Source organism: Prionailurus viverrinus, chromosome B3 (assembly GCF_022837055.1).
Source record: "Prionailurus viverrinus isolate Anna chromosome B3, UM_Priviv_1.0, whole genome shotgun sequence".
Taxonomy (NCBI): domain Eukaryota; kingdom Metazoa; phylum Chordata; class Mammalia; order Carnivora; family Felidae; genus Prionailurus; species Prionailurus viverrinus.
Window position 1 is genome coordinate 138,409,105 of NC_062566.1, and position 23,942 is coordinate 138,433,046.

At 62.5% G+C, this 23,942-nt stretch overlaps 2 protein-coding genes across 21 annotated transcripts in view; one reads left to right on the forward strand and one right to left on the reverse strand.

Moving 5' to 3' along the window:
- WDR25 (WD repeat domain 25) overlaps window positions 1-7,552 on the forward strand; it is a 142,796-nt gene extending 135,244 nt beyond the window's left edge. For 12 of the 13 annotated variants that reach the window (XM_047864637.1, XM_047864638.1, XM_047864640.1 and 9 more), the window contains one exon: window positions 1,559-2,504. In XM_047864637.1, the coding sequence (XP_047720593.1) occupies window positions 1,559-2,107 (549 nt within the window). In that variant the 3' untranslated portion in view covers window positions 2,108-2,504. Of the gene's footprint in view, window positions 1-1,558; window positions 2,505-4,278; window positions 4,420-5,051 lie in introns of those variants that run through there. The other variant, XM_047864649.1, reaches the window with a different exon arrangement.
- Window positions 7,553-12,565: 5,013 nt separating this feature from the next.
- BEGAIN (brain enriched guanylate kinase associated) overlaps window positions 12,566-23,942 on the reverse strand; it is a 44,614-nt gene continuing 33,237 nt past the window's right edge. For 7 of the 8 annotated variants that reach the window (XM_047862879.1, XM_047862882.1, XM_047862878.1 and 4 more), the window contains 5 exons: window positions 19,987-20,148; window positions 19,057-19,123; window positions 17,781-17,888; window positions 15,736-15,819; window positions 12,566-14,686 (listed from right to left, as the gene is read on the reverse strand). In XM_047862879.1, coding sequence (XP_047718835.1) covers window positions 13,337-14,686; window positions 15,736-15,819; window positions 17,781-17,888; window positions 19,057-19,123; window positions 19,987-20,148 — 1,771 coding nt within the window. In that variant the 3' untranslated portion in view covers window positions 12,566-13,336. Of the gene's footprint in view, window positions 14,687-15,735; window positions 15,820-17,780; window positions 17,889-19,056; window positions 19,124-19,373; window positions 19,441-19,986; window positions 20,149-23,942 lie in introns of all 8 variants that reach the window. The other variant, XM_047862884.1, reaches the window with a different exon arrangement.

Here is a 23,942-nt window from a genome sequence, read left to right on the forward strand (position 1 = left end):
AGAGGTCTGCAGGGCCGCCTTCTCTTTTCTGTGTCCGTGCCACTTTGCGGGCTTCAAGGGGCTTACCCTGCGGTCGCCTTACCTGGGAGTTGCTTCTGAAGAAGCTCAGAGAACAACCATTTGTCCCTCCCCTCCCCCAGGAAGCTGTCCCCTAGTTTATGGAGGTAAGAAGTGGCCAGTAGGAGATTGGATTGTGGGCCCAAGGGAAGCAGCAGGGACAGGGAGAAGCCCGCCCCCTGACGGTGGGACTTGGAGCAAATCCCTGCATCTCTGAGCCTCAGTGTTCCTCATCTGGAGAATGGGTCTCAGAACTGCCTAAGTTGACTTTATAGAATGCTACACGTGACATGGATTTGACTTACGTGCATTTGAAAGAGGACGATAACACTTTGAAGGTGGTAAACGCCACTTTAAAGAAAAAATTGTCGAGACTTCTTATTTCACAGCCAGCAGGCAGAGGGACCAGAGAACCGTGTGTATGCTGTGGCCACATGGTGGCGCCCAGGTAGCTGGTAAACAGGCCGGCCAGGAAGGCCTGAGGCCGCGTTGTGCTGGCCTCTTGCTGAGTATTGCAATTGAAAGTCGTGAGGTCTGTGAGTTTGTTAAGTGGAGACACTTGTTAGTCCCGATACTGGGACCTGCCCCCAACCCGAACCAGTTGCTTTAGAATGGAAAGTGAGTGTGATCAAGTGCTCTGGGGAAAACAGAACCGCTGGGTACTCGATCGCATTGGTTTACAAGACCGGAGGCTATGAACTATTGGCCATGATGCTAGGAAGTAAAAAGTGTCTTTAAAGCTAATATATGTACTGTGGTTCTGCCTTACGGTCTCCAAGAGCTCTGGCTTTTTGCAATACAGTTACTACTCCAAAGAGAATAGGCTGCGGTTTTGTGGGCTGTGAATTATGTGACGTCTTTAGAAGCAAGACCCTCAGTTGCTAGGCTCCTGGTTGGCTCAGTCAGTTAAGCGTCCAACTTCGGCTCAGGTCATGATCTCACCATTCATGGGGGTTTGAGTCCCGCGTCGGGCTCTGTGCTGACAGCTCAAAGCCCGGAGCCTGCTTCTGTGTCTCCCTCTCTCTCTCTCGGCCCCTCCCTGACTCATGCTCTGTCTTTCTCTGTCTCAAAAATAAATAAACATTAAAAAAAAAGAAAAAGAAGGAGAAGAAGAAGCAAGACACTCTCGTAACATGTGGCCTGGTATCAGCGGGCATCATTGATGCCTTTTAGGTGCCCTTGGGCGATGGGCCCTTCCCTGAGCTCACTTTCATCAGGCACTAGCTGCTGTCCCCGGGACTGGTGTGGTCTGAGAGGTCATCATGCCTCCCTGGGTAGCTCACGGATGGTGGCCGTGCGCCAGTAGATGTGGGGCAGGCACGTGACAGGGAGGACCGTCTATGGGGAGGGGCCACGAAGCCAGGCTGCGGGAGGTATCTCCTAGCAGCCCGGCACGGCCCTCGCTAAACCCCATCTGCTGCCTGGGCTCTTGGTGGCCCTCCCCGTGGGTGCCCGCCCTGTACTCGTGGGGCCCACAGCATGACAGATGCATCTCTTGCAGGTGGTGAGAAGCTACAAGGCAACCATCCAGCAGACCTTGGACATCCTCTTCCTCCAGGAAGGCTCTGAGTTTCTGAGCAGCACGGACGCTTCGAGCCGGGACTCTGCTGACCGCACCATTATTGCCTGGGATTTCCGGAGCTCTGCCAAAATCTCCAACCAGATTTTCCACGTGAGAAACCTTATGTGGCATTGCTCTTCAGTTTGCTTCAGCTGTAGGCTGTGTCTAAGTAGCCCTAGGCTGTCTGGGATCCCAGATCACTTCCTGTGGGAGATGGTTCAGCAGGCAGGCTCTTTAGAGATCGTCCAGGTGCCTGAAATCCCTGGGGTGGGGGTAGACACGTGCAGAAAACAGCACCTCCATACCTCTCCTACGTGTCCCTTGCCCGGCATGGCCACCCCACAGGGCAAGGGTGTGGAGGGGCCCCCCGTCCGGATCGATGGAGGACAGCCACACAAGCCACGCGCTCCTGCCTTCCCTCCACCACCCCATCCAGCCCACACGGGTTTCCGCCCCACCTTTGTTCAGTGCTTTTGGCAGGAACTGTGACTTGGAAGTTCATGCCGCGACCTGAGGCTAGATCTGGTGTTAAAGTCCTGGATTCACCACTCACAAGCCGGGGACCCTGGGCCCATTACTTAGCCTTTTTGATTCTTGTTTTCCTCTTAGGAAATTGAGGATGAGAATATATTTACCTCATAGAGTGGTTTTGAGAATTGAAGGAAATAACACTTATAAAGGATCTAGCACAGTGCCAGACCCAGGAGGTGCTCCATAAACGCGTTACCTATTGTTACCATCGCCACCATCGTCATTAACATCGTCACCATCGCCGTCACCACCCTCATCACCACCACTATCATCCCCACCATCACTGTCACCATCCCCACCATCACTGTCATCATCATCACCGTCACCATCACCACCCTCATCATCATCACATTCATCACCATCGTCATCATCATCACCACCACCACCACCATCACCACCATCACTGTCACCATCCCCACCATTATCACCGTCCTCATCATCACCGTCACCATCACCACCCTCATCACCACCACCATCACCACCATCATCATCACCGTCACCATCACCACCCTCATCACCATCACATTCATCACCACCATCATCATCATCACCGTCACCATCACCACCCTCATCACCATCATCGCCATTACGATCACCGTCACCTTTTAAGACTTCAAATAAGCCGTAGCTGATCTCTTCGGTGCTCCCCCCGCCAAATTAAAAAATACGTGTTAGGCGTACATACGTACCTTCCCCCCATCCCCGCATTTCCTCTTCTCGGAGGGTTCTAAGTGACCCTGCGCACACCAGCCTCCAGACCTTCACTGCAGGGTCCTGGTGCAACCCGGGGAGAAGCACCAGCTCCGGGAGGGGGCTGCGTGGGCGTGTCTGGCCACTCTGGCCTTCCGCGTCCAACAGCCCGTGCAGAACAGGCACCCAGGGGAGGTGGATGGGAGTGCCACATGGCAGGCCACTGACCCTCCTACAGACCGCACCCACTCACTTTCTGCGTGGGGAGCAGGTGCTGTGCTCGCAGAGCATGCCGTGGAACTTGTTCCCAGGTCAGCGTGGCCTCTGAGCCTCTGAGGGACACAGAGTGTGCAGCTGTGTTCCAGCTGCCCCCGCTTTGCTCTCTGAGGTGGGCTCCTGTAGACAGTGTGGCCTCAGGACAACACTTGGAATAAAGCAAAGGCCAGATGCCGTGGAGAAGGGAGTTGCTAGGGGCGCTTCCATGTGATGCAGCCCGTCAGACGGTGACGGCTCCTTGCCTTGTGCTTTGAACACTTTGCTCACGCCTTTGTCTTCTCCCCGGCCGTCCACCTTCCCAGCTACTGTGCGTGTGGGCTGCGAGGGGGGCCTGGGCCGGGCTGGGGCTTCCCCGAGAGCTCACCGTGGAGGTGGGGCGGGGGCGAGCGGGCGTGCGGACTCCTTTCCTGGCGCTGCGTGGCAAAGTACCGCGGTCGCTGGCTTCAAAACGAACACGTTCTCTCTCTCCGTCCTGGAGGCCAGATGTCTGTGATCGTTCTCCCTGGGCTGAAATCGAGGTTTTGTCAGGGCGCACTGCTTCTGGAGGCTCGGGGGGAGTCTGCCCCCTCTTCCTCACGCTGGCCTCTTCAGACCCCTGCCACTGTATCTGTGAGTGTGATTGTCCGCCTCCCTTTACAAGGACACACGTGAGTGCACTTAGGGCGGTAATAGAGGACGACATCCTCACCTCAAGATGCTTGACTTCATTATATCCGCAAAGACACCCCCTCCGCCCTTTTGCCATATAAGGTGACATTCACCGGTCCCGGGAATCCGCTACGTGGATGGGAGCGTGGGGGTCATTTTTCCGTCCACCACTAGGGCCGTGAACCAAGGGGTGCCAGTAAGGACAGGAAAACAGATTACCCCCCAGAGCCTCCAGAAGGAACACGGCTCTGCTGACACCTTGATGTTAGCCCAGGGAGACCCATAGCAGACGCCTGACCTCCCGGACTCTAAGAGAATAAATGTGTGTAGTTTTATGCCACCGAGTTCGTGGCATCTTGCTAAGCAGCCGCAGGAAAGCCGTGCAGACCTCTGAGGCCAGGCCTGGGGGTGGGGCCCAAGGCTCCAGGAGCAGGGCACTGGGTGGCGTGTCTGGCGGAGGCAGAAGGCCCAGCTGGGGCCTTTTTCCTGCCTCCCTGTGGCCTCACGTCTTTCAGGAGAGATACACCTGCCCCAGCCTCGCCTCGCATCCGCGGGAGCCCGTGTTCCTGGCACAGACCAACGGCAACTACCTGGCCCTCTTTTCCGCCGTGTGGCCCTACCGGATGAGCAGAAGGCGGCGCTACGAAGGACACAAGGTACTCTGTTCCTCTGCCCCGGGTTAAAACGGAGCAGCGGCCCCAGAGCCTCCTCCAGACGACAGCAGCGGTGGACTTGGGGCCCCGGAGTGCACAGACCTTCCTTCTGGGAGGATTCTGTTTTCCGTTTCGCAGGCGCCCACGTGCCACGTGGCCCGGTGGTCCCCAAAGGCCCTGGGCCACATCTGGCCCTGCTCCCAGTCCCCAGGGGCTGGGCAGGAAAGATTTTCCCCGACTTGTGGGCTCAATGGGGGCATGTCACGGGGGTGAGGGAGGGAGCACAGGACAGAACAGGGGAGGGGGCCTTTTCTGCATCTGTCCCCTTTCCCCACTGAGGCCTGCCTCACTGGGGCGGAAGGGGCCGGGGACCTGGTGGCTGTTGGCGAGGCCAGGCACCGTCAGCTATGCCGAAGCTGTTCTAGCTGCGTTCCACTAAACTCCGTGAGACCAGATCCACGCTGGGACGCCGGCCTTCTGGCAGGAGCTCGGGCCTTGGCCTTGGGGGTGCTGGGTGCCCTGCTCCGAGCCTCAGGCCGCTCCTCCACGGAGTGGGCACGGCGCCCCCCCGCCTCACGGGCTGCCTGGCGGAGCAGCTGCCGTGTGGTCCGCTCACCCCGTGTTGCCTTCTGCAGGTAGAAGGCTACTCAGTGGGCTGCGAGTGCTCCCCAGACGGTGACCTGCTGGTGACGGGCAGTGCCGACGGCCGAGTCCTGCTGTACAGCTTCCGTACTGCCAGCCGGGCGCGCACGCTGCAAGGGCACGCGCAGGCCTGCGTCGGTACCACCTTCCACCCTGTGCTGCCCTCTGTCCTCGCCACCTGCTCCTGGGAGGGCGACATTAAGATCTGGCACTGAGCCTCCTGGAGCAGAGCCTTCCGGATACCGGCCAGGCCCCAGGCTCCCATTCGTCCCCCAGGGGTGGGGGTGGTGTGAGTAACCAGTGAGGTCGCCTCTGTGATCGGAGCTGGGTAGAAGGGGCCTCCACCCCCCCCCCCGAGCCTCAGTTTCCTCATCTGTAAAATGGGGACAGAGATCTGTTTGCCTCAGGGTTGTGAGAACTGCATTAGGTGAAAGCACCTGGTGGGTGGCTGCTGATGCTCAATAAACATGAGTGTTTTGCTGTTTCTTAGGGTATTTCAGTGACAGATATGTACGGGCAGCTTCGTGGCACCTTCCCGCTCCCAGGCCCTCTGGGGCTTGAGACAGAGACCAGAGGGAGCTTGAGATAGGGCAGCCCCCCTCTGCTGATCCTGACCACGGAGTCCCTGGGGGCCAGGGGCCGTGGGGGGCCACGGGGGGCTCTGGGTCTCAGGCCTGCCTTCAGGAACTCCGTGCTGGAGCACGGCAGTCCTCATCAGTGCCATGGGGCCCAGGCCCCCCCACCCCCACCCCAAGCATGGCCCACAGAGTCTCACTGCCTGGAGGGGGTGTATACTGCTCCAGGGAAGGAGGGAGGTTCCTGAGGAGCCCTGCGCGGTCAGGCTGGCAGGAAGAGCCAGCGCCCTGGGGGTCTAGGCAGGTAGGGGAGCCCTAGCACCAAATCCCACAGGCCACTCCAAGAGCCCCAGGATCCACTGAGGGTGATGATGGGAACCGGCAGATATCACAGCTCGGGGCAGGGGCAGGGGCGTCCCCGTGCCTCAGAAGGCTTGCCGGCAGAGGCAGACTGTGAGCTGGTGAGGAGGGCATCCCCAGCAGAGGAGTCAGTGAGGAAGGGCAGAGGCCCTGAGGACGAGCCCCGTGGCGGGGAGCCAAGGGAGTAGGAACCACGGGTGCCCAGCTTTGCCTCTCCAGCACCCGGCTTCTAGGCCGGCTCTGCCGTCGGTGTAGCTGACGCTTCGTGAGTCATCTCTCCTCTCTGAGCCTCAGTCCCCCCATTGTAAAGTGGTGTCGGAACCCCCAGCCTGCAGGCTTGCTGTGTGGCTCCAAGGGGGTCACGTCCATGGTGGGTGTCCGTACACTGGGGGTTCCATTCCCTGGAAGGGGACTGGGCAGATTGGGAAGGGCATCTGGAGCTTGCAGAGGGCTGGTGCATAAATAGGTTTATTTCAGGTGTCTAACTTGCTCAGGGGTCCATGAATCGGGCCTTCCAGGCGGAGGGAAGGACAGTGCAGAGGCCCTGAGGTAAGTCTGATCCTGAGGTCCGACTCCTTTTCTAGCCTTCTCCCTGCCCCCACTGCCCCGCGCCGCATTCAGCGCAGAGCCCCCGGCAGGCAGTGGGTGTTGAGCAGATACAGCACCTGTTGTGCCTGAGCTGGGATTCAGGGAAGGCTGGGGCTGAGCGTGGGGCAGGAGCTGGGGAGCTCACGATCTTTCAGGGTGGTGAAGAATGAACCCCCGAGCTCATGCAGGACGCAGGGTCCCAGTGACTGTCTGCCCCCAGGCTCAGGTTGGAAGCGCCTTCTCTTTTTAGGCTCAGGAATGGCTGATCTGGTGAAAAGAAAGATAATCACAGCCCATGCTCAGAGGGCCTGTCCCCTGCAGAAGTGGAACCCCCTGTGGGGTACTGTCCCTGGCCTGAGCAGAGCAGTGGGGGGAGCGGAGGCTGATCTTACGTCCATTCAGATCCTTATGCAGGTGGTAGACGGTCCTCCCTCACCCCTCATGTGGCTGCCCCACTGAGCCTCTCGCCCCCCCTCTTTCTCACCGCCCACCCTCTAAATAAGTTCCCCTGCTCAGTGTGGGAAGCCCAGTGATCTTAGAAGCCTGCCCTCGGGTCACTTTCTCTGTGACATGAAGCCTTCCCGTATCACTCTCATCGCTGATGGGCTAATGACACCCTCCACTGTGCTCTCATGGCATGGCGCCTCAGGACCTTTGCTCCCGCTGTCCCCTCTGCTGGGTCACTACTTCCCCCATCGCCCCCCCGGATCCCTGCCTTTCTCCTGCTGTGCCTCCCCTGATCTCTGTGTCTAACATGCTCCAGTCATTCTCGGTCCTTTCCCCAGAGTGCTTAGCTCTGTCTGCTGTCGTCCCCCCTTCCCCACAACACGGGTACGTGCAGTGGAATGTAAACTTCACGGGGTTCGCTGCCTGCTCCCTGCTGCGCACCTGGCCCCGGTCCACAGTGGGCATTCTATGAATGACTGCAGGTGTGGCCTGTTGGCAGGACATAGGCTTTGGGGTCAGACGGATGTAGACTTAAACCCTGTCATCGCCTTTTGTTGTGTGGCTGCAGAAAGTGCTGAGCCACCCGGTGCCTCAGTTTCCCCTTCTATGAAATGAGAATTGATAGTACCCAGCTTGTGAGGATTAATGAGGCCGGGTCTGGATAGCTCTTGGTGGGGCCTGTATGCAGGAGGCACTCAGGAAATGGCAGCAGGGAGTCTTAGTATCGGTAATAATATTAATATTAGTATCCGTCCACCACTTGACGCAGGAGTGGAGCCAGTTTAGACCAGAGGGTGCAGTTTGGCCCCATTCTCAGACCTCGTCACGGCAGGCCAAGGACCGCTGGGTCCAGCCCTCTGGGCCTCGGCCTGGGCCCGGTTCCCTCTCCTGGCAGAAGCCCCCAGCAAGAGGCTGCCTCCTGCCTCTGTTCCCACTTGACAAGGGTCAGGGAAGGACTCTGGTTGGCTGTCACACGCCCACCGGGACCAGGGGTCCTTGGCCAGGCGTAGCTCTCATTACGGGCTGGAGGGGAGAGTGGCGGGACCACTGCAGGCGAGTTCCTAAGGGTGTGTCTCCCCAGATCCAGCCTGAACAGGCCATCCTCCGCATGCACCTGTCAAATGAGCGAGTGGTGTGTGAATGAATCCGGACGCAGGCCACAAGGCAAGGCTATACTTGTCTGCGGTGCAGGGGGGGCCTGGCTTTGCCAGAGCGCCTCTCCTCTGCCTGTGCCACCCCCACTGCCCACGGTCCAGCCCCGGATCCTGGAGCCCAGATGTCCTGCTTCCCAGCGCAGCCTGAACTGGGCGCTTCTCTGCCTTCCTTGTGTGGAGTATCTTCTGAGTGAGAAGTTCAGCACATAGTTTTCTGATTGCTTTCCCCACTGGGATATGTTATTATTACCACTTTTTTTTTTTTTTGATGTTTGTTTATGTTGAGAGAGAGAGAGCAGGGGAGGGGCAGAGAGAAGAAGGAAGAGAATCCCAAGCAGGCTCCACGATACCAGCACAGAACCTGACACGGGGCTCAAACTCATGACGATGAGATCATGACCTGAGCCGAAACCAAGAGTGGGACGCTTAACTGAGCTATCCAGGCACCTGTCCCGCTTTTTAAATGTGAGCGTTGTTTACAGACTATATTAAATCAGGCTTTGGTGTGAGTGCTGGTGTGGCCGTAGGATGACCTCTCTGTCCAGCAGCTGCCCGGCCCCTCTCGTGTGCTGAGCACACACCCTGGCTGCCCGCGGCCCCGTGGGGTTTAGGGCCGGGAGACCGACTCGGGCCCCAAGCCCATCACTCTTCTGCTTGGGATGTTGGTAGGCGCTCTGCTTCTCGGAGCCTCAGTTTCCTCATCTGTAAAGTGGGCCTGTAGGAACAAACAGGGGAGAAAATGCAGAGGAAAGGGCTTGTAGATCACTACCCTCTCAACTTCCCTTGGGGCAAACACCACCCGCGTCTCTGTCTGAGAAGTCGGTTTCTTTTCTATGCTGCTCACCTTGAGCCAGCCGAAGCTCTGATCCCCCTGGAGCAGGGGCTCATCCAGGGCTCCCCACGAGGGCTGTTTCTTGGTGCTCTCCTCTGTGGACCCGATTCCTCCACTCCGCACCCTGGGGGTGCCAGCTGGCTGCCAGCCCCTCCCTTTTGTAGGTTCTTTTATTGGGAACAATGGCAAGTGTACTCCGTGCCTTCATCTGTCTTTTTCCTAATGCTTTCTTCCAAAGCGCATCCTTAAAGGCTCACTCCGATCCTGTGCAAGGTGTTGGGGAGTTCATCACTTGCAACTTTAAAATAAGGGAGCGGCTAAATTTAGAAAATGTGGAGCGGGAATGAGAAAGCAGTGTGGGCTGTCCCCTCCACCCACCTTCCCGGGCTCCGTGCCTACCTTTACCCTCACCTACAAATCTGAGCTGCAGATCTGAAGCCTCCGTGGGAGAACGGTTTCATCTTGGGGTGCCAGCCCGTGGCTGAGTGTGCTGCCAGGCGTGGCCGTGACTTTGTCCAGTGGAGTGGACGCTCCAACCCCCCCCCCCCCCCCGCCAGGTGGCCTGACCCTGCTGTCCGGCTGAGAAAACTGATGCTCGGAAGACAGTCTGAAGTCTGTGCCCCGTCCCTCTCGTGGAGCCCACCGCCAGCTTAGCCTGTGCCTCCCTGTGCACGGGGACAGCCAACTGTCACGAGGACCCCTGGGAGTCTCATCAGTGTCCCTAGGCTCCAGAAGGGGAAAGTGGCCCAAGGGCACATGGCCAGTGAGTGGCAGAGCCCCCCCTGTGCTGCCCTGGTTACAGGTGGAGCAGTGTGCTGGGATTGGTAGGAGGGTGGGGTGGGTGCACAGGTGGGGGCCTCGCTGAGGACGGGGTGGGATTCCAAGTGGAGGGGGAGGGTGACTGGTGGAGGACGGAGCCCCACACCATGGCCTGGCTCGCTGCCTGGGTACTTGGGACTAAGGAAGTAGAGGGCGAGGCCGCATCACAGCCCGAAGTCCCCATCTAGCAGAACATCTGTCCGAGGACATCTGGAGGGAAACTGGTGGTCCCCAGGCTGAGCCCTCAGGGAGGTGCATGGAGGCCCTGAGCCGTTTCTGGACCCCCCCAGCTATCACAAGTCTGTTCCTTTGCCTGAAATGCCTGATGAACTCCTGTTCATCCTTCAGCACCCAGCCTGAGCCTCCTCCTGACTGCTTGCTTTCTTCCTTCCAGAGCTGTAGGGACCTTCGCCTCTCTGGATGGCCCTGTGCTCTTGAAGCCTTGAGCCTAGTGTCATGCCGTCTGCCTCCCCCCCAGCCTCTGACCCCTGTGGGCAGAGCAAGGTCCCTGTGGCCAGCACAGGGCTGGCCGGCTGGCCCCATCATCAGGAGGAGGAGGGAAGCACCAAGTCCCCACCCAGCAGGTTCTGAGAGAGTCACTGGCCAGAGCCAGTGGTAAGTCCCAGCGTCCTGATGAGCTGGTTTTGATCTGGGGGGGCTTGGAGGGAAACCATGTTTTCCCACCTCAGCCCCACAAAACTGGTTTGGGACTGCTTTACATAGCATCCCATGCTGGCCTCATGGTGTCAGCCTGACCCTGCTGCTCAGAGTCATGTGATGGAGTTCTAGATACCCCACCCCCACTCTGTGTGGCCTGGTCAGCCTACCCCTGCAGGCTTCCTGGCTCTGAGGCCAAAGAAGTCACTGTCCTCACCCAGCCCTGAGCAGGGCCCCCTGGGAACAAGGCCTCCTTGGAGCCCTGGCTGTGGCTGGCTTTGGAGGCCATGGCAGGACAGCTCTGTGAGATCTGGAGGTCACCTACAGGGGGCTGCAGGCTCCGAGGTGAAGGTGTGGGGGCTAAAGCACCGACTCTGAGAAGGCCCTTGGCCCAGGGATCCCCAGCCCTGATACCAGGGCCAAGACCCTGAGGAGCTGGAGCCAGGCAGGCTCGTAGCACTTAGAGGTGGGAATACCGAGGCGAGAAAGAGGCATGGGGGCCGACCAGGCTCGAGATCCCCTCTGGGAACACCCCTGAGTGGCCGCTGGGTGCCAGGGGCCTCGTGTTTCTCCCTGCACCCTCCCTGTTGCCCCCAGCCCGTTCAGGGTCGTCTCCTATCTGCGCACAAGGAAACCGGACCCCAGAGGGGAGCTGACCCCTGAGCCTCTCACAGGCTCCCCGGCTCGAGGAGACTGCTTCTTGGGGCACATCTCCTGGGGAGGACAGTTGGGCTGGCCCTGGGCTTTCCCGCAGAGGCAGGTCAAATGCAGGGATGCTGGGAGCCACCGTTGATGCCCACGCTCCTGGGGTCGCCTGGCAAGAGGCAGACCCACCCCCGATTTACACGGAGCTGGGTGAGCCAGGGAACTTCAAAGCCTGCACCCGGACCCGGCTGGTCTCCAGGGGGAGGGCCCCCGCCCTTGGAAAAGGCAGACATAAAGCCCCGTGAGGAGCGGCCTCCACCCTAGGCCTTGCAGAACCCCACAAGTAGATTCTCAAGGACGTCGAGGAGCGTGCGTCTGAGGTCACCAGGCTTGTGAGGAAATGAGGCGGCAAGGGCAGGAATCGAGAGAAAACACACGACGGAGTGCCAGACCCAGTCTGAACCAGCGATGCCCACATGTTTAAGGAAATAAAAGGCGAGCTAGAAAATAATCTCCAGGGAATAGGAAACTATTGAAGCAGCAGTGGAGATTTGTAAAACAAGCAAACAGAACATCTAGGAATAGAAAAATTAAAGGACGAACACTCAAAACTCAGTGGCTGTGTTTGGCGGCCACATGGACGATGGAGAGAGAAGTTAGTGAAATGGAACACAAGCCCCGCGGGCTGAGCTCGGGGTGGGGTGGGGGGGCCCAGAAGCAGGACCCACAGGAGAGAGGGCAGCACACATGAAGCGTGCAGTGAGAGGGACTTCCAGGGGTCTAAGGCAGTCCCCGGAAGAGCGAGGAAACAAAATTTACACAAAAGTTGAGAATTTTCCAGAACCATCCCACGGATACAAGACTCCAGGTGAATTCCCAAGAAGGGTAAATCCGCGACCAGATACACCTCGGGGGGAGCTGCGGAAAACCAAAAGGAAGATCTTAAGCGGCCAGAGAGCAGGAGGACGGAGTACCGTCAATGAGCAGCTCCCCACGGGCGGACCGGCTGACGGGCGTCCCCACACCCACACCCACAGGAGGCCGGGGGCAAGGCATCTCCATCACCACATGCTGGGAAAAGAGACCCCGGCTACCTCCCTCCCCTGTGAGAACACCCTTCAAAATGGGGCGAAACAGAAAAGAGCAAGCGATCCTGTCCCTCGCAGAGCTGTGCCAAGGGAAGTCCCCAGGCAGGAAGCTCCCGGCAGAAGCCAAGTCTGAGATGCAAGAAAGGACAAGGGGGCAGAAATATGTGGGAGAGTGGACAGGGACGTCCGAGAATGGGCCATAAGAGCGCCCAGCGGGCTGAGACAGTGGGAGCACCCAGGTGCTGCACAGGACTCTGGGGCGGGTGGGGACAAGGCAAGGGGCACCCAGGGTCACGCGTCCCTGCGGTCAAAAGGCAGCAGAATAAACCACCTGAAGCCACGTTCTTTCCACTGATGTCTTTTATTAATGAACGAAAGTACAGTACTAACCGAGACAGGGCATGCATCGCAGACAACGGGAGAGCAAGCCACAGAAACTGGGAGTCCGAGGGCCTCATTACGTCTGAGGTAGAGCGAGGTGGTGCCGGGGAGCGGGACGCTGGGGGACGAGCACCGGCCCCACTCGGGACTTACGGACCACAGGAGAGCTGGGGTGGTGTGTCGGTCACACGGCGAAAACAGTTTAGAAACATTTCACATCCCCCCCACCCGGTCCACCTCCCCTCTTCGCGGACAGAGCTACGGGCTCCCCTGTCACTGGCTCGCTGGGGTGTCTCCACAGGACACCGTCCTTCCCCTCCCAGGGGCAGGCCCCGCTGTCCTCCCCCGAAAAATAAAGGAGCTTTGTGTTGAAAACGCCAAGGCTGCCGTCCAGGGAGCTGGAGGCCAAGTGCGTTAAGAAAGACCCTTTTTCTCTATAAAAATAGTTTCACTTTATAAAAGGGGGGGATGCTCATCTCAGGTGGGGAAGGATGTTGGTGTGTGAAAAACGTTCCACCGTGGTGGGGCTGGGGTGGACAGGATGGTGGGGGAGGGGTCCTCCGCTCAGGCTCAACTGGGTCGGGTGGAAGAGAGGGTCCCGGTTGGCAGGGACTGGGGAGGATGGGTGTCTAGGGGGGAGGCGAGCTGTGCCCTCGGGGCCCGGGGGTGGGGAGGCGGGGGGGGGGGGGGGGGTGGGCGGGGGCCCCCTGGCCGCGGCCTGCTGGCAGGCACTCAGTTGAGCAAGGTTCCATAGAGCTGGGCTTTCGTGAGGCTGTCCTTGCGGCTGAGCCCCGAGCCACCAGTCCGCGGGAAGGCCGGCTGGGGGCTGAGGCGGGCGGCGGGGTGCATCTCCGGGGAGGCCTCCATGGAGCTGGGCTCCAAGGAGTCCCTGGAACTGTGGGGGCTGTGCTCGGGCTCGGGACTGCCGCCCGCCCCGCACAGCTGCACCCCGAGCCTCTCCGCATCCCCCTGGCTGGGCGCATAGCCGGGCAGCGGGTCGGCCGCGCGGCCCGGGCTCAGGCTCAGGTCGCCGCCGGCCCGGAGGAAGCGGGGCTCCGCCAGGTGGCCCTGGGAGAGGTCGTCACCCTCCGAGAAGCTGTCGGCCTTGTAGGTGGCATAGAGGGGGCTGGCGCGGCCCTCGGCCTTCTTGCCCGGGCTGCCCCCACTGCCGTAGTAGCGTTCAGAGAAGCTGCAGGGCGAGGCGCGGCCGGCGGCGGTGGCCGGGTAGGAGTAGGCACCGATGTCCTCCACGCTCAGGGGCCGCCACTGGCCCCGCGCGTCCTCCCCGGGGAGCCGGGCCGTCCCCGGCTTGGCCCGCAGGCTCCACAGGTTTGGGGGCATCAGGGCCTGCTGGGGGCCCGGGGAGGCCGGGAAGCGGAAGGACTCGGCGGGGTACGGCGACATGGTCCGCGCAAACCCCGGGGCCACCTCGGCCTCCAGTGGCGCTGCCACGCTGGCCGTGGCCTTGGCGAAGCACGGGCTGCCCTCGTAGGCGGCGGCCGGCGGCTTGCGGTCGAAGAGCTCGTCGCGGCTGTTCAGGTAGATGGCCTGCTGCGAGGCGGTGAGCGTGCTGGCCTGGGCGTGCTCCTTCTCCTCCGACGTGGCGCTGAAGCTGGAGTAGGAGCTGGACGTGGGCAGCGAGCCCGCGTAGCCCGGGAAGGCCTCGTGCCGGAAGCCCGCGGGGAAGGCGGCCGCCTCGGCCTCCTCCTCCTCCTCGGCCGCGCTGTCGGTGGAGTTCTGGGCCCGCAGGAAGCCCACGTCGGTCACGGGCGCGTCCACGCTGGGCCGCCGGGTGCGCCGCCGCTCCTCGGGGCAGTAGAGGGCCGTGTCACTGCAGTAGATGTCCCCCTTGTAGGGGGGCCGCGGGCCCGGCTTCTCCCCGCCATCCCGGAAGGGCAGGTCGCGGGCCGAGGCGTCAGACAGGCGGGAGGACAGGCTGGCGGGGTCGGGCTTCTCCAGCACCTTGGCGATGACGCAGGTGGGGACGCTGTCGGCGTAGGCGGGGTGGCAGAGTGGGGAGGGCAGGCCGCAGCCGTGCTTCTCCAGGTGCAGGCTCACACGTTCCTGGAAGTCGGAGGGCAGCTGGAACGGGTCAGGGGGGAGGAGGGGAGGGCGGGGATGGGGGAGGTGGGCAGTCAGCCCGGCACCTGCAGCCGTGACCCTGAGCAACAGACGTGCAGACCAAGAGGGACCCGCCCAGGGCCTCTCAAATTACCCCGGCTAGAGCCAGGGCCCAGGACTCTGCATTTCACAAGCTCCTGAGCCTCGCCCAAGGAGCACCCCCCTCCACTTGCCCAGGCCACACGAACTGGGCTCCAGCGCGCCTGGAGGGCAGACCCAGGGTCTGACGCGGGCCCTTCTCGGGGCTACAGCCCCCCTCATCTCCTTCCACTGAGGGGCTGGCTCTCCCAGCCCCAAGGTGTGCTGGGGGCACCCCTGCCGGGTCATGAGGCCTCTGCCAGACTCAGAAACAGATGCAACACAGATTGAGGGCCAGGGCCAGGTGCCCAGCGGTTTCTGCACGAGCACCTGGTGCCGTGTAGGGACGTCCTGCTACTGTTTGATCTATTTTGTGAGTGTCTTAGGCATGGCCCAGGCCCAGGGAGGAGGGGACATGGACCGAGGCCTGGGTGAGGGCAGCGTGCGGAGGTGGGGCGGCCTGGCAGGGGTGAGGGGCCACGGGCCAACTTGGCTTGGGGCATCAGGGAGCCCTGTGGCCTCGGCTGAGTCACTGCACTGTGAAGCCAGCTTTCTCGCCTCTGCAAGTGGGCACTGGAATTGTGCCCAAACCGAACCACGGGGTTTCTGTGAGGCTCACACAGGGCCCCTCTGCCCCCATCAGCGCTCAGCAGACAGGGGTCTTGGAGCAGGGACAATGAGCAGCCCCCAGAGGAAAGCAACGGGAACGGGCAGGCTGTCCCGACTGGGGGCGGGCCGGCAGCCCGCCCCTCCTCCGGATCCAGAAAGGCCAGGATACCTGCAGGGGTGAGGAGGGACGGGGGAGCTCAGGCTCACCCGGCGCCTGCCCTCATCAAGGGCGAGAAGTGGCCTTGGGGTGGGACCTGTAGGAAAGGAGCCCGAAGCAGTCCTGGGGGCGGGGGGTGGCCTAGCTGGGGCGGGGCTCACGTTACCTCGGACACCTTATGGACCCTGCCGTACGTCTGGCTGCACTGCAGCAGCTGGGCCGCTAGATTGCAGTCCTTCCTATAGAGCTCCTACAAGACAAGAGAAGGCGTTCGGTGCAGGTTCGCCCCTTGCCGAGCTCCCTGCCGCCCGGCGCCCGGTGGCCAACACGGAGACCAGGTGGAGGGGGGGGCCGGCTGGGCAGCTGTCAGGACGGGAACCCTCTCTGGGACTCACGCCCTCGCCTGCAGAATGGGGGCCTCGGTTCTGACCTGGAGCTGCCGCTGCCCCGGATGGGAGCCTCCCACAAGGGGTGGGGGGGGGCAGTGGTGGAGGAAGGGCCTCCATTGGCCCCTGAGCTCTCAGGGGGGCTCCCTGTTCCCCCACCGCGTGGAGAGAGCCAGCGTGGAATGATAAGGAATGTGCCTGCGGCCCCTGGCTCCCCACGTGTCAGACTTGCTCTACGCCCCACCCACCCCCATCCTTAAAGTGTGGCCTGCTTCCAGGGGTGGCTGCAGGGCCAGGCGAGGGTCAGGGCATGCTGGGGCAGAGGGCCTGTGCGACCCAGGGTCCGGGCAGGGACCGGCTCAGCCTCCTGAGCTGAAAACAGATGCAAACAGTAGGACTCGAGGGGATTCGGTTTCATCTTTGGTAAATCTCTGTTGCATGTGCCTGTGGTTGGGTCTCTCGCTGCCGCCCCCACCCGGGGACCCTCCGCAGGGAGGGCTCCGACGGTGAGGGGTCTGGGGTCCACCAACGGGCCCTCAGATCCGCCGGCTCCCACAGTCTCCGCTCAGCCGGGACCAGGTGCCCTGCCGCTCAGACAAGCCGCCCAACCCCCACCCCGTTCCTGGAGGATCCCCCGCCTCCACCTTCTGTGCCGAGGCTTGCGTCCCCAACTTGGCCCGCAAAGTGGAGAGGACCTGGGTCCCCAGACTCCTCAACGTCTCCTTGAGGGGCACAGTTGGCTGACAGCTGAGGTCCCTGGCCTCAGAGGGCTGTGAGCGCTGCCCGGCCGGCCAGAGCTGCCTCCGCATCACTGTGCTGGGCCGCTGGGCCTCCACTCTCCTCATCTGCCTGCACTCCTGGACGATCTCACCCCACCTGTGGCTTTGAACCGCAGGCATATGCTGATCTCTGCCCTAAACTCCAGACCACGCCATCTGGCTGCCTCTCGGACAGGCCCTTCAGCCGTCCAGGGCCTCCTCCATCCCCTGCTCAAGAACCTTCAGTGGCTCCCTACTTCATTCAGAATAAAACCCAGACTCCTAGAGGAGCCTACACACTGTGGCCTCCTGTTCACTCTCTGACCTTGGACCCTGGGCCCCTCCCTGTGTCCGGGGGCCCCATCTACTGTTCCTGCGGGCCCACCTCTGCCACTCCGGTTCTTCCTGCCAGGTGCCCGTGGCCTGCTCTCTGGCCTTTTTCAGGTGTTGACGTAGCAGCCCCTTCCAGAAGCACCCTGACTCCCTAGCACTGTCACCTACGTGACTTTTCTCTGCGGCATTTAGCACTTTTACCAACCGCATGGTTTGCGTATCCGTCTTATTTTCTGCCTTCCCCACTCAGGGGTAAACTCCATGCGGGGAAGGGAGTTTTTTTGGCCCGTGTCATTCGCACCATATTCTCGGAGCCTAGGAGGGCCTGGCAAGAAGCAGACACTCATCAGGGAATGTGTGGTCAGCTGTCACGCGTCCCTGGAGCATGGCTGGGCCCATCCCACGGGGCCCGTGCAATCAGGGCGGCCACATGGCTCTGATGCCCACTGGGGCCGGCCGGGGCAGGAGTCCTAAGTGAGCATGCCCCAAACTTGGGGTCAGGCAGCGCCGCCTCGAATGGGATACTATGGTGCAGGGGTCGCTACCACAAGCCCTGTTTCCTTCCCGCGGAGGAGGGTCTTCCTGGATACCCTCCAGGCAGTGGGCGTCTGGCGAGGCAGCCCGTCCTTCCCCCACTGCCCAGGCACTCCCACCGCCCCTGCGCCAGCCCCTCAAGCCTGGAGGCCACAGCACCGGGGCCTGGGCTCCCAGAGTCACAGCGGCCCGACACTCACATTGTCCTCTGACAGCTTGTCGATGGTCACCTTGGCCTCCAGCAGGTGGCTGTTGAGGGCAACAATCTCGTGGCTCAGCGCTCGCTTCTCTTCCTCATAGTGCTGGCCCTGGGGCGAGCGGAGGGTGGGGGAAGGAGCCGGTCGGTGGCCAGCCAAGGCCTGAGCCTCAAGCCCCTAGACCTCTCGGGTGCCCTCTTGCAGTAAGTAATGATGAGGTGTTTGCAAGGCCAAGGAAGGTGGGGGTAAGAACACAGAGCAGCAGGTTCAAGTCCACCTGCACTGCCTCACCGACAAGCCAGACGGCCCCGGGCAAGTCACTGCCTCCCTGGGTCTCTTGCTCATCCCGCCAAGGGGACAGCAACGCCCTGCTTCCCAGGAGCCCGTGGGGAGGATGGCTTGCGCTCTGCACAGAGCCTGGTCCCCGTCCCTGCCCTCCCCTCCTCGAACCCATCCAGTTTCAGCCTCCAACTGAGGCTCAGAAGGGCAAGGGCCCTCGTCCAGGGCCCCGAGGAGAGCTGGCCCAGCCTCCAGGTCTGCCCGTCTCCACTCTGCCAGCAGTCTACGACAGGCAGGTGCTCAACACCCATTTGTGACTTTCAGAAAGAAAACAAGCTCATGACCAGACTAGAAAGAGAGGAAGCTCCTATCTGAGGGAGGGGAGATGCCAGAACTGGGCTGGCCCCTCCCTGACGCCGGCCCCACCAGACCCGGAGGCCTCCACCACCGTCCCAGCTCCTAACGGATCTCGACAGCCAGATCAACATACAGAAGCTGCAGCACTTCGGGGGGCTGCCTGCGGTGGCTGTGAGTGTTTCCAGGAGGGTCTCTGCCCGTGCTGGGGCCGGGCACTGTCTCATTTATTCCTCACAGGAAGACGGGGCGTCCCCATGAGGGTACAGTCGGGCTCCAACATCCTTCTGCTCCCCCAGGTCTGGGCCTCCGGGCTGACCCTTAAAGCAGGGTCAACATCCACGGCGCACGTCCTCCGTCCCACAGCCCTACTTCACACCTCCGGGTCGGGTACTTGCAATGTGCCGTGAAGGCTCAGGGGGCAGCTGGGAACCCCGTGACTTGTTAGTCCTGAGAGCACCTCCCCCCCGTCCGCCCCCATTCACTGCAGAGAGGGGCGCGACCGACCCAGCCCCCGCGGTGGGGAGGGGCAGGCCAGGAAACCAGGCCTGTGACCCAGCTCCCGCACACGCAAGGGCACAGGCAGCTAGGCCGGTGGGCACACCACCAGGGCTCTGGGATGGGAGTGCGGGGGTGGCGGCCTCACCATGCGGTACAGCTTGTCCTCTAGCTCCTGGTTGATCCGCTGCAGCGCCATGTAATTGCTCTGAATCCTGGAACAGGAGACAGTGGGGTCACCGCGGTGCCAGGCCTGACTCTCCCGTGACCCCCTTACAGCCACACAGCCTGCTGAGCAGGGCCGGGCTGGACGCGGGCCCCCGGAGCCCACCCACTGGTCCCACCCTGGGCTACTCGCTCCTCTCCACGCAGCAAAAGGCATCTGATTAGAGCTAGCTTGTAGAGGCCTTTCCTGGGCCAGGGTCAAGGACCCCCTGCAGATGAGAAGGGAAGGCCTGTACTCACAAGTGACTTTGTCCGGTCCTTGCTCGGAGCCAGTACTCACATTTAAACACGATTCTTGCAAGCCTGGCTAAGGGATTTACATTCAACAGCAGGTTAGCAGGGAAGAGGCTGACGGCTGGCCACTCCATGGGCCCTAGACGGAGCGCTAGAGACACACGGTGGCTAAAACACGGCTCCCCCTGGAGGACGGGGAGGGCAGAAGCCGCTGCTGGGTGGGAATCAGGGGCTCTGTGTGTTCCCTACTGCCACTCAACGCAACGGTCCCTAAACACTGGTTCACGTCCTTTTCCTGTCAGAGACCCAGGGGATGGTGGCCAGGGCCCTGGTGGGCCAGGAGGGGTCTGGAGATGGCTGCGTGTGCCATGCTGCTGCCCCACCGAGAACACATAAGAAGGAATGAACAGAAGATGAAGGGGCGCCTGGGAAGGGCCTGTCCTGGTAGTAGCTAGACCCAGGGTCACGTCCTGCCTGACTCGGCTGCGCTGGGCACGAAGCGGGACTGAGCCTCGGCCTCCACATCTGCGAACGGGGTCGACAGCTCAGGAGGGGGCGGGGCTCCTCTGGCGGCGGATCCCGGGGCCCCGCCCCGCGCGCCCGGCCCCGCCCCCCGTACCTGCGCAGCTTCTCCGTGACCTTCTCGAGCTCCTCCTGCGCGCGCCGCAGCTCGATCTCCAGGTAGTGGCGCGTGGAGTCGAACTCGGTCTCGAGCTTCTCGAGCTTGTGCGTGGTGTAGGACAGCCGCTTGCGCAGCTCGCCCTTCTGCTCCTGCAGCGCGCTGCAACGACACGCGGCGGCGGGCCGGGCCGCGGCGCTGAGCGCGGGAAACGGAGCCCGAGCGGGCCAGCCGCGGCGCCGTGGGGGCGCACCGTGCGCGCCCGGCCGCTTAACACACGCGAGTGCACGCGAGTGCGCGCGCACGCGCGCGCGCACGCCTCGGCCCCTTCCCCGGGCGGCAGGCGGCCCCTCGGGGGCCAGAGACGCGGTCTGGCCCTCGGCCGCAAGTAAGTAAATCCCTGGCGCAGTCACCCTGGAGGAGAGACGCAGGCCCCCGAACCTGGAGAGTGTTTGGGGCGGCTAAAGGACCCTGGTTTGAGGAGCGCTCATCGGGCCCCCGAGGCTCTCTGACTCCGAGCCGACCCCTGGACGGTACAGCTTGCAAGGTCTCTCCCCCTCACCCCGCTTCTGCGCCTCCACAGCGCCGGGTGGGGAAGCTCTGAGGTCCCGCGGCGGAAGTGCCACCCCGTAGACCGGGCCTCCCTACCCCAAATTGGCTGTGTGACCTCTAGGCCTGGGAGAGGATGGGGCCGTGAGCCCCGTGCCCAGGCAGCCTCCGCCACAGTGGCCAGCTAGCTGCACACGGCGGCGGACAGTCTGCAAAGCCCTGGCCTGCCCCAGGTCCCCCTTCCTCCGGGAAGCCTCCCAGAGCCTCGGCCCCAGGTCTTGGGGCTCTGTTTTCTCCACAGACTTCGCGGGCTCCCCCAGGACGCCAGGACGCTGAGCCCCCAGCCCCAGGAAACGGAGACGCGGGAGGATCGCCCACGGACCGCACGCCGTCCACTCTACAGTTGGGCGAAAGGCAGGAGGGGGAAGTCTGGGGCGTGGCCGTGAGCTCCACGGGGGCAGGGGCCACACCCTCCTGTGGGCAGCCTCCCAGCTCCAGAGCCGGTAGGTACTCCTGAACACACGCCGACCTGGTGCACGCTTCCCTTTACAGGCTGGGCACACGGATGCGGGCAGCTGGGGAAAAGGCCTCAGCGTTAATAGTGGGGCCAAGAGGGCTGCTTTCCTGCAGGCAAAGGGGCTGCGGGGGGCGGGGTGCGTTCTGCTGGGAGTCCCCCACCGGCTGAGCTGGGGACCCAGCGCTGTTCGGTGCTCTGGGCATGCGCTTTCCCCTGTCACCCCCTTGGACTTCAGTGACAAGGAAGCCCGGGGCGGTGCAGCCCGTAGAGGAGCAGGCCCGCCTGGCATCACGGCATGGGCGGGGGTCTGCAGGCACACAGACTTGCTGCTGGTCCCTGCCCCCCAGGCTGCCCGCTATCCTTCCGTTCAGGCCTCAGCTGCCCCCTGGAAAGAGGGGACTGCCCCTATCTTAAATTCTGCCCAGAGAGGTGCCCAGGTCTGAGGCGGGTGCCGAGCGGGCCCACGGTTTGCCCGGGAAGAGCAGTGCCCGCTCCAGGCCGCTGCGCAGGCCTGGGAGGGAGTCCCCAGACGTCACCCTGGAAACCTGGACTGTGCCCGGGCTTGGGAACTCTGACCCTGCCCGGGTGTGTGGTGGAACCTCGGGCAAGAGCCTGTGTTCTCCCAACCTCTGAGACCCACATCAGAGTGAGGGGAACTGGGGGCAGGCAGGAGGCTTCCTCCTTCAGCCTCGGGGCCCCGTGTACGAAGCCATTCATGTTACCACAGGCGCACGCCCAGCAAATCTTGATGAAACGTTCCTGGATCCCTGCCCAGGTCGAATTCTTTAAATAAATAAAAATAAAGAGTTGCCTATGTGTTGAGAACCTCAGTGGAGGGTGGGGCAGGCCCTCACAGGGGTCAATCTCTAGGGAGGCTGCAGACGGTCAGTCAAGGAGAGAGCCCTGAGGCACAGTGCCCGCGGCTGCCCACGCAAGTCTAGCCACCTCCTCCAGGCAGCATGCCTGCCTGCACCACCCCAAGCACCCTGCAGCTACAGATCCCAGATTGTCCTCAACCCCTGCCCCAGCCTTTCTCCCCAGTGGGGTGGCGGGCTCTCTGGGGACTCTCCCATGTCATCCGGGCCCCATGCAGGCACAGTGTCCGGGGAGGGGGTGGGGCAGTAGCCCCTGAAATCAGCTGTCCTACGGGGGGACTGCCGATCTGCCCACAGCCCTCTGTCACAGGGTACAGGTGGGGTCTGCACCCTCAGGAAGAGGTGGGAGCATCGCCATCCACTCGTGTCCACCTCAGTGGCCACCTGTCCCCGCCACCCAGAGCCAGTGACCGTCCCTCCCTCGCCGTGGCCACCCACCTGCCGCCACAGCACGAACCCTGCCATCACGCAGACTGCCCACTCCTGATGTGACCCAGCCACACGTGCACCCCTACCAGACCCTCTTTCCTTCCCCCTCCGGCCCTGCCCCGCCCTGCTCCTGGCCCCTCGAAGCAGCGAGTAGGACAAACGTCCCCACCCCGCAGAGCCTACGGTCTGGAGGGAGGCACACAGTGAACACGGAACAGGTTCCTCGACGAGGCGAGCGCATGACAGGGCTGTGACGTGGGTCCCCGCCCAAGGCCTCCCCCTGACGAGACAAGCCCTTCACCGAGCTGGCCTGTTCGAGCCTCGCCTCCCCCTTGGCCCCCGCTGGCCTTCCGGACATGCTGGGGCGGCTCTGTCCCACTGACCCTCACCCTTCCCTGAGCCCTACCCTGGCCAAGCCCGGGTCCCCCAGCGCCCCGGCCCCTGGCTCCCGCCCCTCCTTGCCCCCGGACACACCTCTGACCCCGAAGTCACAGCAGACGCCCAGACCCGCCACCGGAGCCACCACGCCTCCCCCCATCTCTGCCGCTCTGGCTCTGTTGAGTCTGCAGACAACTTGGCTTTGCCCGGGCTGACGGTCAGGGCCTTGGTCAGCACCCAGCCCCTCCCTGCACCTCTCAGGCTGAATTTCCTCCCTGCCAGGCCACACGGGGGGCTCCCCTGCCCCCCGCATCCAGCCGTCCACCGGCCTCTCTGCCCCGTGGCCCACCTCACGCACAGTGCGTTCAATGCTGACCCTCCCTGCCCTCCGTGTTCCCCACCCCCAAGAAGGGCATAGCCACCCTCAGTCCCCAGTCAGACTCTGAGAAGCCACAGTGACCCCTCCTTGCCCCTTGCCCCTCACAGCTGGTCACCCAAGTCCCGGTGATCAGCTACTCAGAAGCTTTGGACATGTCCCCTCCTCAGCCTGTTCCAGAAAGGTGCCGGGCCGGGCGTCCCGGGTCTGCGGCCACCTGGGTGGTACCACTGCCTTCCCCTCCCGGGACACTGGCCCGAGCCCTGCCTGCCCTCCGCCTCGGTCTCCGTGGCTGTAAAACAGGGATGTGTGCACCCACCCAGGGGGCGCTCGGGCTGTCCCTGTGGTCCGTGCGCTACCCCGGGTCATCAGATGCCAGAGGCGAGTACCATGTGGGTGCACGGCTTCCAGGCTACTGGGAATCTGGGGGGTTGCTCGGGGCCCCGGGGTTCAGTAGCCCCTGCTTCCCCCTGAGCACGAAGCTGGCTTAGGGGGCCCTGGCATCTGGAAGCAGCCCCGTAGCAGGTGCACGGGGAGGGTGTGGAAGTCCTTTGTGATCAGACCAGCCAGTGCCATGCCCCCCGGGGAAGGGCCACCCCTCCCAGGTTGGGAGCTCAGGAAACCCTACTCAGACTGGAGCCTGGCGAGGCCCCCTCGCTTTGACCTGCAAGTTGGTGAATTAAATCAAAACGTGGGGGTGTGGGTGGCTGAGTGGGGGGTTCCTGCTTCCTCCTGGCCCACGGGGAGCCCCTGGGAGTGCTTTCTGGCCTCTCCGGGAGGAATGACGGGGGTGCTCGGGGCAGGCCTCCTCTGCAGCGCAGTCCCGGCCTGC